At 43.4% G+C, this 15,203-nt stretch overlaps 1 protein-coding gene across 1 annotated transcript in view; it reads left to right on the top strand.

Annotated features, from left to right (window-relative positions):
• ptprt (protein tyrosine phosphatase receptor type T) overlaps positions 1–15,203 on the top strand; it is a gene marked incomplete at its 5' end in the record, with an annotated part of 345,648 nt that overhangs the window by 126,711 nt on the left and 203,734 nt on the right. Inside the window, 2 exons of the mRNA XM_008289688.1 lie at positions 8,298–8,413; positions 8,948–9,128. Of these exons, the coding sequence (XP_008287910.1) occupies positions 8,298–8,413; positions 8,948–9,128 (297 nt within the window). The remainder of the gene's footprint in view (positions 1–8,297; positions 8,414–8,947; positions 9,129–15,203) is intronic.

The raw sequence follows: 15,203 nt of genomic DNA on the forward strand, positions 1-15,203 counted from the left end.
TGGAGACGCAGGATTCTCTCCTTTAAAGGCTGCAAACAGCGACACTCGTCATTAGGTCACGTGCGACTGTTTTTGAAGAGCGCCTGCTGGTTTTTGTCGGAGAACCGCCGGCGTTGCGGTATCCGACGCAGTTTTGCTCGGATCATAACAGGAGCAATTCAAGTTCTGACGCGAAGGCAGTTCTTCTTCTTTCCGTTTATTATATTCAAAAAGACAGATTGCATAATGTTCGTATTAGACTACGGTCAAAAAACTGGCGTCCTACCAGCTCCTGCCAGCTCCTTCCCCTCACCTGTCTCCCGTGAGTAAATCAGGCTCACAAAAAAGGTGGAGCTGACGAACACCCGTTCAGTGACCAAGCACCTGGTGACATTCTGTCCCTCCATCAGACATCTGAATCAAATGAAAATGGCTCTGAACGTGCAAAACGCCACCTGACGTGTGCTTTTATTTCTCGGCCATTTCTGCAAAAATAATTTGTTAGCAAGTAGCGTCGTTCTTGCTGTAAACGTCAGTGTTTTGCCATTAGCAGTGCAGAAAGACTGCAACAACATGATCATGACAGTCGACATTCCCAAATGGACTTGTCGATGCCAAACCAGCGTTCTTATTGGCCGATTGCTTTCCAATCGGTCTAATGGCAAAGTCGGGCTCCACACTTCCCCACATAGGAGGAATCCTTTTACTTAAGGCAGCATGAAGCAAGACGTTTACTCCCGATTGTTTGTTGCTGCGTAAATGTAGCCGACAGCAGAACTTTCTAATGATGCTGCCACAGAAACTTTATCATCATCGTGTGGATCAGGCTTGAATCTGCAGCAATAGAAATCCAACATTTTCCCCTCAATCTGGATCTTTTGCTAACTGTAGCCATATCCATGCACAAGTGGTGCATATTTCTCCTCGACGCCTGCTGTTTTTTTTTTTTGCATTGACTATAAGATGGGTGCCGCATGCTACGGTATGCACGAAAAGCTTCACTCCGAGTGAAATGCAAATGTTGGGAACTAGAACATTACAGCAGCAACAAATAGCACAATAAGGTAAGCGATTCAGAGAGCGATGCAGGGTGAGGGTAGCTCAGGAGGCAAACGGAGGAAGAGATGAAGGAGACAGACAGACAAAACAATATCAAAAGGAAAATTGTGAGGCAATTAAACTGACCAAGAGAGAGAGAATAAGATAAAAACAAAAGGAACAGGAGAGCAACACAGAGGAGGACGGGGGAGCGTAGGGAGGCAGCAAGATTGATTTCCACTCCTCCTCTTCCTCTCCTCCTCCTCCTCTCTCTCCTCTCTGGAACGGCTCCCCGAAGTCTTTGGATTAATGGCTCCATTTCTGCTGCTCATTCATCAGATTCAGGAAGGCATCCCAAAACACAATGCCTCGCTAGGCCCTCGCCTGAACTAGATATCTACCTGCCAAAACATCCAATGGGCCCTTAAGTACTTTCAAAGACAGGCAAAACAACTTTATCTCTACCTCGGGTCAAACCAGCGGGGAATTAGCTCCATCCGCCGGCACGCGTGCTTGTTAGCCGCCGCGGTGTCGATGATCACAGACAGTTCAGCCCGGAGTTGTAGAACAGTCGGTCCCGGCGCTGGAAAAGGCTCGCGTTGGGTGATTATACATTTATCAAGGAGGGTTGTTTTGTACTCGGCGTGCTGCTGGGATCAGCTCCACAGATTTTCAGTGCAGACTTAAGTAATTTCCTCCTGGATTGTCTCAACGTTGGATCAGAAGTTCAGCAGCTCAACACAAAGGACAATTCAGGGGACGTGCTACCAGTAAATAAATGCAAAAAAAATTCAAATTGATTGATTTAGAGAAACTGCTTCAGTTGCAAACATCATTTAGTTTGAGTTCTGTTGACGCAATAATGTTGGTAATTGCACAAACTCAAGATTCAAGCTGTTGTAAATCAATTAAATTGGCTTCATGACTGTTCTCTGATTTGAGGTCAAGTCTTTAAAAACTTGTGTTGATGCTGCCACTCATTACCTACGTGGTAATTAAAGATAACTTTAATATAGTTGGTTGGCTGAACATCATTTGTTAAGATCGATGTAAACTTTACTTGTTTTTGAGCCTAAACATTTTTTTTTTAGTGTAACCAGTCGAGTGCCGTTAACACATTTAACAACCTGGATCGTCTCCGTTTGGTCCAATCAAAAACATTGGGTCGATCAATATCAGAAAACGTGATCGATTTCTCAAACCTGATCTCTTGTGTCTATAGTTGCAGCAGACGTTGCCGGCACACGGTGTGGCTTTAAAAACAGAAGTCAGGAGACCTGTTGCTGAATAAAAACGCACGGTTGCAAGATTAACATTCAAACGTATTGATTAGATAAAACAATTAAGCTGCAAACAGCATTTTAAAGAGTTCTGTTGATATAATACTGTTGAAAAACCAACTTAACATTCTTTGTAGTTTAAACTAAAATCTCTGATTTAATTGATTTAAAGCAAAATTCAAGTTGCAGGAAGTTATATAAATCGGTTTTATAGTTAAGATTTTCATCGCCTCTATCTTTAAAACATTGTGTTTATGCTATTAAGTGAATGTTTATTAAAGATTTCTTTGATTGTCGAGGAAAAACTGATTCTCCCAACTCAAAGTAGTGAGTTGGTTGATCATCATTCAGACACATTAATGCAATCTGTTATTTTTTTGTTGTTGTTGTTGAGCGGAAACATTCATGGTCAGAGTGGAGTCAGCTGAGTGCTGATTGTAGCTGGACGGACACAAGTCATTTCCACCTGGATCGTCTCCGTCTGGCAAAGATCAAATCTTGTCGCCTCATTTCAGCAACTGAGATGAAGTAAAGTTATGCCGGCATCACTTTATAAAAATACTTCAGGGGACCTGTTACTGGATTAAAAGCATGGCAGCAAGATAAAAACCTTTAGCATTGACGTAATAATGTTGCACCGGTTTAACTCATATTTCTGCTTCAACTGATTTAAAGCAAAATAAACAAACTGGCTCGATAAATTAGTTTAGAATTTCTGTCTTCTCATTACCTTCTCCCAACTCAGTACACTCATTTTGATTGATGCAAACTGTTCATTTTTATTTATTTTTTGCCTAAACACTGGAGTGCAGGCAGCCGAGCGCCGTGCTGCTGCCGTGTGACGAGCTAGAAAAAGCCACCGGCCGGCTGCAGCCTCTGCTGTCCTTCTCCTATCAAGGACCACTTCCCCGGTTCCTCCACAGGGGAGAGGGAGTCCTCATCTGGCTGCAACATGCCTCGCTGTTTGGCCTTGTCACATTGTGCGCCAGCTGTGCCATCTACAATGCCCTTTCACAGTGTGTGATAGCTAACATGCCAACCCTTGACCAGTGCTGATTAATGAGGGTGGAAGCCGTTGCCCGATGCTGGCTCCGTATCCCTGCGGAGATATATGATTGTTCTTCCTCCATGCATACATAACCGACCTCTATTTTTTAATTTTTTTTCCTCCCCCTCCATCTGTCAAGCGGTTGCATTTTTCCATTCGCTGGTTACTCCAGGCGATAACCCCTCACCCCGTCTCCACTTCCAGCTCCTTCATAATTGGACCTCGGCTCTTCCTCCAAACTTTTACTACTTGTTTAGACTTTAAATTTTTTCACCCCGGCGTCACTCCTGCGCTCTCTGACACGGAGGTCGGAGTTCCGGGATTGATGCGCAGACGAGACTGAAGTTGACGGAAGAATTTAAGAAGGAGGGAAGGAAGGAAGGGAGGGAGGATAAATCAGATGGATGTTGTGGCAAATCTGGCATTCGTCATGACCAAGGGCAGCCTGGGAGACACCATCATCACCTTAATGATGTAAACAAAGTTATAATTCAAATAACCTCTCCTCCTCCTCCTCCTCCTCCTCCTCGCTCTCTTCCTCTTCTCCGTCTTTCCCTCCTCCCTCGGCAGCACTCGAAAACGCTTGAAGGGTTTTTAACCTTGGATTCGAAAGAGCCGAGACACAGATGGAAATGCATTTCAGCTGCAGAGAGTCAGACGATCTCGGGACTGTTCTGGGTTCGTGATTTTGCAGCAGCGGTGCCGATGCAACGCAATCTGTTTCAAAGAGGATCCGAATCGGGCAGCAGTCAGATTATCTGGGAGATTAGCTCCCCTCATAGCCGACTGTACGGCTGCTGGATTAAGTGGGTGCTCGTCGATGGGTGGGGGTTTGGTTGGCTGCTGTGTTTTTTTTTTTTCTTTTTGGCCTGTTCCTCTCCAGAAGTTTAAATTTGATGAAGCTAACGAGGTTTGAGACGTCGCTGTTGTTTCATTCCCTCACCGGCTTCAGCGATGAGCGATTACGTCTCCGTAATTGAGGAGTTACGGCGCGTGCCTTTATTATAGGAGCATCACTCGATCTGCTTCAGTAATTATAGGTTTGTTCTCTGGAGGAGTTTAGTTCTGTTTTGGTTTGAGTTCTGGTTTCCCACTGGAGCGTCTTTTTCTTATACGGCACCTATTGTAGCTGGACAGGTTTGACTGTGTATTTTAGCTTAAACCTAAAAAGTTTTGACTCCTTCCAATGATATAAATCCAATATTGTCCAAAAAAAAACAAAAAAATCACCATCTCAAGGCTAATCTTGCCATCACAATAAATGAGAATCCATTAAAAACTTTGTGAAATGTCTTTCTGCTGACAAACAAATGATTATTGCGAGTGAATATCTCGGGTTCTTGTTTTTCACCCTAATTGCTGCGTAATGACCTGCACGTTTTCCTTCCAATAAAATGGAAATAGAGCACAAGCGGATGTCGGATGTGGTGAAGTCCTGTTTTGTGTGGACAGCCGTGTGAAAGCGCCGTGGATTGGGTCGTACGTCGGTTATATTACTTAGCCCCCCCGCGGCTTTCTTGGCTGCCAAATGTCAGTCTGCCACAGTCTTATCCAGGAGTAGTGGATTACTTCATAGGATTTGGCCTTTTTAAGTAGAAACAGAGACTCCTTAAACCACAAAGCACCTCATGGGGGGAGGATCTAAAATCTGCACCCAAACTCACAAACACTCCTAAGTGGCCGTGTACGGATACTCCCCGAGCTTTATTCTCTTCATGCATTCATGGATTCCTATTAAACGCGTCCGATGGTAGAAATCTGTGTTTCAGCACAAGAACAAGGCAGCAGATGGTTGTCAGTCTGGGATTACGTGAAGAAACACAAACATTGAAACAGTCTGAATCCACACTGTGGCAAGTTCTCCAAGATGTTTTTCCAAATATACTAAAAAAAAAAAAGAGAAAGAGGAACATATGCAGGAGAGAATCTTTGCTTTAAATGCTGCTAAACTTTTGCACTCCAACGAGAGAATCCCTAATTTCTCGTCTCCGATGGCCTCTTAGTGGCTCATCCGTGACGCCGTCGTCTAATCTCGTCTGATCGGGCTGATCTTAGGTTTGCACTAAGTAGCTTGTTTGAACAATCTCGTAATGCGCTCGGCTGCATTCATACTCAGCCTTTTTGGGGCCGAAGCGAGGGTTTCTCGGTTTATCACCACGGGAGGGTTTCAGTTTGCTGGACCAGTTTAAACCTAGCCAGCTGATTTTCAACTATATTCTGAAGTGCAGCGTTACTTTAGTTCAAAATTAGACTTAACTTTTATTTTACCTCAAACTTTTCTGTTTGAAGTGATGGGCAGCCGTCATGAAACAGCTTCACTAAAAAATATTCCGGCATTTCGGAATAAAAGCCCACGAGTGAACTCAAAAGACGCTTTAAACCAGTGTAGTTAAAAGACTAGACAACGGAGGTGTTGTGTCTATTTGTCTCCTGGGTCTGACTGTAAAGGGTTTAATGAGTTTAAAAAAACTTCGCATTCTAAAACTCGGAGGATAAAATTCTGCCCGAGGATTCCTGGTTTTTTTTTTTTTTTTGGAACAACAGAACAACTCTCAAATGTCACTAATTCATTAGCCGAGTTGTTCTTCCAACAATTATCAGACATAATAAATGAGTTCCTACATCAGTGCCAGAACTCATCCTCCTGTGTAGGTGTCTGTTGTTGTTTTTCTTTTTCTTTTTTTTTTTTTTCAAATCATCCTAATTGTGAGCAAACTTTTCATTTTCCACTGCACAAGTGCATTCGATATAGCTTCTCTAATTATGCGGTGACCTGGTTTGGTTGCCATCGTTAGCTGATAGAAACTAATTAGGCAGACGGAAAGATGGGTTTGAACAAGCTTGTTAGTGTGCAGTCAGTCGTGGTACACAAACCTGGGGAGGAGAGCCCAACATATGGCTGCAACAATGCTGTGAGCGCTGGTGTGTGTGTGTGTGTGTGTGTGTGTGTGTGTGTGTGTTGTGCTTGTGTGGGTGTAAAAGAGGGGAACCGGTGTGAGCCTGTTGCTGCTCGTGGAAGTTGATGCATTTTGTTTTTTAGTTCGTGGGGGGAATAAAATCTGAATTTGCTACATTTTTCGGGACAAATAAGCCCCCGAGGAAAAGTTAGCGGTTACCAGAAAATCAATGCAAGTCAATGGGACGGCCTCGGTAGTGATGGAAAGACGACTTTTTTGTGTGTGTGTGTGAATCACATATGGCAAAAAGCAGCGCTAGCCACCCCAAACGTCTGCCGCGGATTAATACAGGGGCTTCTGTGGTAATTTCCTTTTTCCTTTTGAAATCTGGGCTTTCCTCTAATGTCGCAGCACGACCTAGTGGCCGCGCAGACTGTCCGCTAATTAATAGACGACAGGTTGGAACCTGCGAATCTGTTTGCAGCCTTCATGTCACATCAGAGTTTTGTTGTGTTGCTCGTGGCGGGGAACCAAAATGAAAAACAAAACAAAAAAAATAACCACAAACTGAACTGCTCCTGTAAAATATAAGAAGGGGATGTTGGTTTAGCAATTAGCCGATACACAGACACGAATTAAAAAATCTAAATATATACGAATGTAGCAAATGAGCTGCATTCACACAAGTGTGCTGCATGCTGTAATTAAGCACTTAACACCCAATCATGCTCTGTTTCATGCACACAAATGCCGAGCGGGCCCAGCTGATTCTGATTTTGCATCGAGACGCCAAGAGGAAAAGAGCTGCCTTAAAATAGGGCTGCAGGTTCTTGTCGGCTGGCGTCAGGAGGAGTCCGCGTTTAGATCTGTTGGAAAAACATCAGTTAACGGACGCTGTGGTCAGCAGCTGCATGCTGGTGCATTAGTGTGACATGTAGGGAAAAAACAAAACAGAAGATCAGACCGTCAGCAAGAACAGTCCGTCAACACCGAGACAGAGAAGCAGGTCACAGTCGGGCTGGAGAGCGTAAACCCTCATTATAGAGACGAACGCACATCGGAGAGTTCAGCGGTGCAAAAACAACGGGCGCCGGTCTGCAGGGGGGTGGATCAAAGTCGGTCCGATGAGTCAGCCTTCAACGTGCTCCGCCATTAGAACCGTACAGCCGCCGGATCTCCACCAATCAAACACCTAGAGGTCACTTTGGACGCCACTGAGGGAATAAACACAGTCGTCCCGTCCCTCTCCAGAGACTTGGAGAATGAATGAAGCTGTTTTTTTTTTTGTCACCCATTTATTAAGGAAATGAAAGTATCTCTAAATGATTGTTGGTTGTCAGCGAGTTTATCCAAACAAGCCAGATGAAAGCCACGGCTAAATGAAGAGTTTGGATTCTTGCATGCCGTTTTGAAAACAGCACGAGTGCTCAGCGCTCAGTAAATAATTTAACCAAATCCGCTGTAGTGTTGCTACTCCAAAGGGTCTTAATCAGCATCACAAATTGTTTACAGGAAGTTAAGTGGCACTTTTTTTCTCACATTACGCTGTTATTTCCACCACAGTGATGTGAAAAGTTTGTGGAAAGAGAAAGAAAAGAGCTGCACAGCGGAAGAAGTCTGGACAAACGTTGAAGGCTGGCTTTGGTCGACTTTAAATGCAAACTTGGCTCGGTTATAACATTTTAGAAGTCAAGGGTTCAGAAGATTTAAAGGCTTTTTTGTCGTACACAACAATTAACAAATAGAATAAAACTCTTAGTTCCGTCTCTACCCAACACCGTGGTGATGGTGCAGGAGATTTTACTATTGATCGATGTGTCTTGGTTGGATTGGTCGGCACTCGCAGTGGGCATTTCAGAAAACTTCTGCGCCGAAGGACTAAACTATAACCTGAAGGTCAGAAGTTCATCCCCCACAAATCTCCCGCTGATCACAGTTTAGCCTCTTGGTGCAGAGCGTCTCCAGACTCGATGGAGGTTCCACAACAGTCTGTCCTTGCAGAACGGCGCCTCGTCTCTCCGGCCACACTAACTTTTCCGTCTGTCCTTCGTTCAGATCCCGTCCACGGTCCCCAAAACGTCAACGTGGTGGACGTCAGGGCTCGTCAGCTGACCATCCAGTGGGAGACTTTCGGCTACGCGGTGACTCGCTGCCACAGCTACAATCTGACGGTAAGAGCAGCAGCTGGAAATCTGAGCCGTAACTCAAAAAAAATCAAGGTTTTCTGCCGTGAAAGCGCAGAATTATGTCACTAGCAGGAAGTGGAAGCGCATCTGATCTGTAAAAGGTCAACTGCAGGTTAAAATTACATGTTTTTAACTTCATTTTATTGGAATGTGTCGTCATTAGATGGAAAACATGCGGACAAAAAAGATGCAGGTAACTAGGAGTCCTGTTTCATTCTTTAGTAAACGTTCACTAAAATGTAAATCCACACTTACAGAAGCAAACATCTTGGTTTTAGGATATTATATTCTGCATCGAAAGGCGAATTTATGCCTCTTTCAACCTCTTAAATTCCAATATTGCACTGTGGCATTACGAAGCAAAAGTTTATATGGAATTGGTGACATTTAGTTTGAACCTGCACAGTTAATTTGCATATTTTTAAAACTTCTGCCAGTGTCGTAAGGTTGCACGCATTGCATTAAGGCAGCCGTGCGTCGGTCGTAAACCAGCGGAATAACCTCCGTGTTCCTCCCCAGGTGCAGTACCAGTACGTGTTCAACCAGCAGGAGTTCGCCGCCGAAGAGCTGATCCAGACGTCGTCGCACTACACCCTGAGAGGACTGAGGCCTTTCGTCACCGTCCGGCTGCGTCTGGTTCTGGCCAACCCCGAAGGCAGCAAGGAGAGCGAGGAGATCGTCAAGCAGACGGAGGAGGACGGTGAGGCCCATTTGTAAAGATGTATTCAGAATGTTTAATGGCAAAGTTTCTGACGCGCTATCGATCCGAGACGTAACCGGCGGCGGCGGCGGCTCAGCGTCTCCCTGAGGAGAGGCCCTCTGGCTCCCCGCAAAAATGATTCAGAATAAATTCTCTGACAGCCGCCGCCGCCGCCGCCGGTGGCTTGTTTAGAATAAACAGGAGGAGAAGTGGCCACCTACAGAACGCTGAACTTCTCGAGCTGAGCGATGTCGCCGTCCAGCCCACACTGTGTGAGTGACGGGCGGTTGGAGGGGAGGAAAACGTCGGAGCGGTAATTGTTTGGCGCGACATATGGAGACGAAATGAAAACAACGGCAGCTCCAGCCAGTTCTTTTAACTTGTGACAGGTTTTAAAGTTTTAATCAGCCTTTTTTTTTGTGGAGAAATACAACATAAATAAACACCGCTGGTAACAGAATCATACTGAAGCCATAGATTTGCATATAAAGTATTACAGATTGGAGAACAGCTGCTTTTTTTTTCTCTGGTTTATCATTACTTGAAGTAACATGGAGTTTTTTTTTTAAGGATCAAACCCTCTAATAAATGCATTTAAACTAAAGCAAAGTGGTTGAGACAGTGAGACACAGATGCTACTTAGCTTAAAAGCTCTAATATAGATGGATGGATAGATCTTCTCATAGGTACTTTGGCCATATGAGCTCCTCCTCTCATCCACCAGCCATCAAATACTGCTGTTCTGTCAATCCACATCAATACTGGACGCTGATAAACGTAGAGGTTTTCCAGCTTAGTGGAATAACTACTGTAGATTGGAGAAGTTGTGTTGGTCCTAGGACTTGGTTTTGGTTAAGTTTAGGCACCGAAACTACGGGATAGGTTTTGGAAAGGACCGTAATTTGGGTTAAAATGCACCACATGTTAGAAGGTGAGCTTCCACTAGAGCAGGGGTCCAATCCTGGTCCTCAAGAACCACAGTCCTGCATGTTTTAGATGTTTCCCCTCTTCCACCTGATTCAAATGATCAGGATGGTTATCAGGCTTCTGCAGATCTTGATGATGATGAGCTGATCATTTGAATCAGGTGTGTTGGAAGAAGGGAAACATCTAAAACATGCAGCACTGTGGCTCTCGAGGACCAGGATTGGACACCCCTGCACCATAGCATCGATTTCTGACTTTTGGGGAAGTGTTTAGGTCTATGGGACCACAACGCACTTTGGAAAATGATGCTAAAGGACGGATAGACGGACAGAAAGATGCTCTATTCAAGAGATGTCAGAAAAAAATAAGGAAGCTAGTGTGCAAACGAACGTGTAACTTTCAAATGAGCGACCAAATGAAACTTCTGAAGACAGCGAAACTAGGTGTCCAGGTGCAAATCTGTGCTCGTATTTGGAATAAAAAGGAGCTTTAAAACGTCTAAGTGCAGTATAAAAAATACAATAATTGTATCAGGCATATAGGAGGAGCGCATTAGATCTGTACTCGCACAGGTTTGATCCCTGGTTCCAATCAACCGGCGCAGCACAAATGTAAACGTCCTCCAGCAGTTCAGACTATTTCACCGCTTTAAAAAAAAAAACAAACTCCTGCTTCCCTTCCAGAGGCCATCGTGTTCCACTAAATCAGAACGAATAATTCATCGCCGCCCTTGTCTTTTTCTCCCAACAACACGCCTGCGATAAACTGGAATATCTGGTCTCCATTAGAGCAACGCCTGATAAGAAGGATAAAAAAAAACCAACAACAACAACAACACATTGTTCTAATGATCCCAAATCTCTCATCTCTTTCCCAACCGTCCTCGGGGCTCGCTGCTCGCTCCTCCTGATCTCATAACTAATATCCTCTGAATTTAGCTTCTGGGGAACATCACATCCCAGCCAGCCTGAAATTCCTACCTTTGCTTGGCGAACACACACACACACACACACACACCCACACACACACGCTGCGATTTGCCCCCGAACCCTTTAAACCGAAAGCTAACATGACTGGGGAGTAGCGATGGCTTTAGGGTGTAGAGGGGGTGGGAAGAAAAAAAAAAAAAAGCCTTAATTGTTTTGTTCTTAATTGTTTTTTATTTAACCATCGTTAATCTCCTGGTTGTAATTCAGTAATTAGAGAACAGAACAGCAATTGTTCACACGGAGGCTAATTGCTGTTTGTACGGTAATAGCTTTATAGAGCCGGAGCTGCTGCAAATGAACACACACACACACACACACACACACACACACACACACAGGAGCATATAGGGTTTTCCTCTTACTCTGTAATCTTGCTGATAAAATAAAAAAAAAATAGACTTTAACCTATGTTTAGGGGCAAAACGAGGGATTTGCAATTAAGATATGAAATTACTTTTCTCTTCGCTCACAAGGACTCGTCTTCCCCAGTTTATAATTGTAATCTCAGGACGAGGGCCTCTCAGGTTTTAATCACGTCCTCCTAAATTGTTTTACCAGCCAGATTTACAGCATATTAACATGCACACACACACACGGTCTACCCGACCGCGATAATTCGTGAACTCTTTCTCAATGTGTTTAATTTGACTTATTCTGTTTTGGTTCCACGTCGCTACTCAGACGCTTAAGAGTTCCCGTTTTTACCTCCTTCGAAATGGGACGCTTTTGTTCTCCTGCGTGCCGCTACGGAGCTAATTACCTCACAGATTGGACGAAAAGTTCAAACCGTTGAAGAAATGTGAGTCGATTAAAGCTCGGGGTTGAGTTGAGGAAGGGTTTGTAGAGTTTATTTGGTGTTTGAACCAACATGCAAACACGTAAACCTGCAGCAGTTCAATCTAATTTTAACTTGAAACATAAAGTCAAGCTACACGTCTAACAGGTTTTGTCTGGTTTCCTCCACTTCCACACATATCTCTCGCTCAGGAGTCGATTTAGCCACCTGACCCTTTGGGCTACTTTTAATAAGACGCACTGCATCGATGTCTTATGTTAGTCCTGGGAGACTTTGTTGTGCGCACGGTGCTAGCTCGATAAACAGGAATAACTATGGTAGCTGTACGCAAAGATGGAAATATCTGCAGCCGGATGAAGATATAAAAGTGAGTCATGAGCTTATGAAAACAAGAGAATGGATAAAATATGAGTAAAACTGATGCAAACTTTCAGCAAAACTGGCCACTGGATGGTCACCTAAAGCTGTTTGGACAGATATTCGTTGTACATAACGCATGCACATGTCAGTTTGTTGCCCTGTTTGGATTTTGCAGCCACCATCACACACAATCAGACACGCAGTCATGTTTCCGTCGCTTTAGAAGACGTTATAGTGATTTGGGTTCATTTCCTGGAGGTTTAGCGTAACCACCGCTGGTTTAACTGTCACACTGCGGACTGTTTATGGAACAGATGTGCCGTTTAAGACTTACAGTTGAGGCAAAACAAGATGCTCTCATTATTTGATTGTTGTGGAATCTGCACAGATTTTCAAATGTAAATGGTAATATTTAGGTAGACCCTGTGTGGGATGCGGCTACAAAGCAACCAACTGGCAAATAAATAAAAGTAGAAGCCCTGTTTGACACAAATTTGGCATTGATTGTTTATCTGTAGCTTAATTCATGACCAACTTCTTTGTAAAAGAGTCACGCAAATAAACATAAACAGAAGAATTATGTGTATTTTTAGGTTTGCAGTGCTGATCTCTGCAGCTGATCTCGTTCCCGCTGCAGGAACGTCCATTGATCGCAGTAAAGCAGCAGCTTTTCTGTCAAAAATCTGCACACGTGAAGCCACTTCACCCAAAAAAATAACCTTAAAAGAAGCCTTCAAATCAGAATTGGACCATTTACATCATGACTGCTTGCTTTTTTTTGGTCCCCGAAACGTGACCGGACTCATCTCCCCCGCAACATGAGTTGTGCATAAACACACAACAAACGCACACTGGCCTCAGAGACAAACGTCATGTCCACTTATTGTCCACAGCAGCCCATTAAGCTAACCATGAAACACCTATCTGTCAGGTAGCTGTCAGGTCGGCTTAACGCAGCCGCTCCACTGCCGCCTCTCGTACTGATCAAACGTGAGCCAGAGGAAGTCGGAGGAGTCGTCTCGCCTCGACCTCTCCGTCTTGGGAATCGTGCGACGCAACTGTTTTGCATGAGTTCGGCGTCGCCTGGAGCATTACATGCATTTATTGTTCAATCACCGCATCGGCTGTAATTGAAACACGCTTAAACAAGGACAACATGTTCAGTCTTAATTGTTGCTCCGTTGCATGTAAATGAAGCCACACAGAGCGTCGAAGTGAATGGAGATAGTACGATACGGGAAAAAAGGGCTCAACAAACTGGAGCAGCAACCCCCCAGTAAATATTTAGGTAAATATGTGTAGTAGTAGAAAAGGTTTAGAGATAGTTGCAGAGATAGAAAGTCCCTGTTAGAGTTAGTACGGAAACACCGAACAAATCACAGATGTCTGAGCAAAATCCATGAGTTAGTCCATAGACGCTGGAGAGTTATAAAACATTTGGGAACTGATTTAAAAAAGAAAAAAAAAAAAGCCTTGTTTACATCCTTATTTAAAAATAACAGCAATGGCAACACGTACATGGAAAAAGGATATAAATGGACGGATGGAGCACAAAGAGAAAGGTTTGCACCATCACAATGAAAAAGTTTTAAAAAAAAAAACAACCTTGTACTTTTCAAGTCCAGTATGACAAAGAAACAAAAATTCAAATTAAGCAACAAAAGCGCCCGTTGCATTCCTTCTTTTACAGAAAGTTTTGGAGGGAAATTCAGATCAGCATCAAACCAATCATGGACGTTAGAGGTCAGACGTCAAACAACTCACTTTAACATCATCTTCTAAACGTGAAAATCTGGGTGTTGAACAGATTTCAAGATAAGAGATCTGAGATCCTAATGTGCAGCTAATTAAAATGAGATCAAACACAATATATATATATATATATATATATAATCTCGTATGTTTGCTGAAATCATAATAAATGATTTGAACATGCATATGAATGAAGGGATTTAATTCTACATACAGCAAACTTTTAACGTAGCTACGAACACAAGCACATGCATTCAACACTATGATAAATGGGACTTTTAGAGCTAAAGACGTAGAGTCTGTCTTCTGTCGTTTCAAAGTGTTTTCTTTACTACTGGTCCTGTTGAGTGTCGGGGTCCAGATTTGGGACGTCACTTTGCTGGAACTCCTTAATGTCTGGTTTTTGAAACGGTTTAGTTCATTGTTATACACAAAGTTGTGGAGATGGAGGCTAAAAATACAACCTTCTCTGCTCCAGAGTGTCAGAAATGACGACTCCATATCGGCCTGTTATCTCTACGGAGGCATTAAATTGATTTTCTTTGTGAGCATCTTACTAGTTTGTTACCTCATGCAAGGAATAAATGTTTTATAGGGACAGAAGTCTGTTAGTTGTTTCCTCAAATAGCCTCCGACCAAATTTAGGACTCTGAAGGAGGGTCCTCGACGTTTCGGGAGTGGATCATGTAGTAAACCGCTGTTGGCTCAAGTTGTTTTTATCTGTCAGCGCAGATATCCTGTCACATGTTTAAGTGCTTCTCAGAGACAAACAGCAGATATTAAATACACTGACCTCAAATCCCTATGTTTATATCCTCATAAATACCTCCAGCAGCACTGTTAAAGAGAGACAGAGAGAAAACAGAAAAGAAAAAAGATCCTCTCACTCAGAGGGCAATGACAGTCAGCGAGATTTAATAATCCTTTTATCTTTAGAGCGCAGGGTCTTTTCTCAGATCACAGCAGAAGAAAAACAACAATAAGAGACGTCAGCTTTGGTTTTTGTTTGTGGCTCAATAGCTGTCAGTTTTCCAAAAGGCAATTTATCAAAGTGCATTTGCAGTTTTTTTTTTTGTGCACTCTCCATCCATGTGCTTTTAATCATTTATTTGGTTTATAAATGATCATAAAATGCTCTGAAATCATACAGAAGTACAGTTTTAAATGCTGCTCTGTCCTTTAACATCATATATTTCTCCTTCTAATATTTCAAAGGTGATGCACGTTTGGCTTCATGAGCTGCAGCACCGA

The sequence above is a fragment of the Stegastes partitus genome, unplaced genomic scaffold (assembly GCF_000690725.1).
Source record: "Stegastes partitus isolate 25-593 unplaced genomic scaffold, Stegastes_partitus-1.0.2 Scaffold632, whole genome shotgun sequence".
NCBI lineage: Eukaryota > Metazoa > Chordata > Actinopteri > Pomacentridae > Stegastes > Stegastes partitus.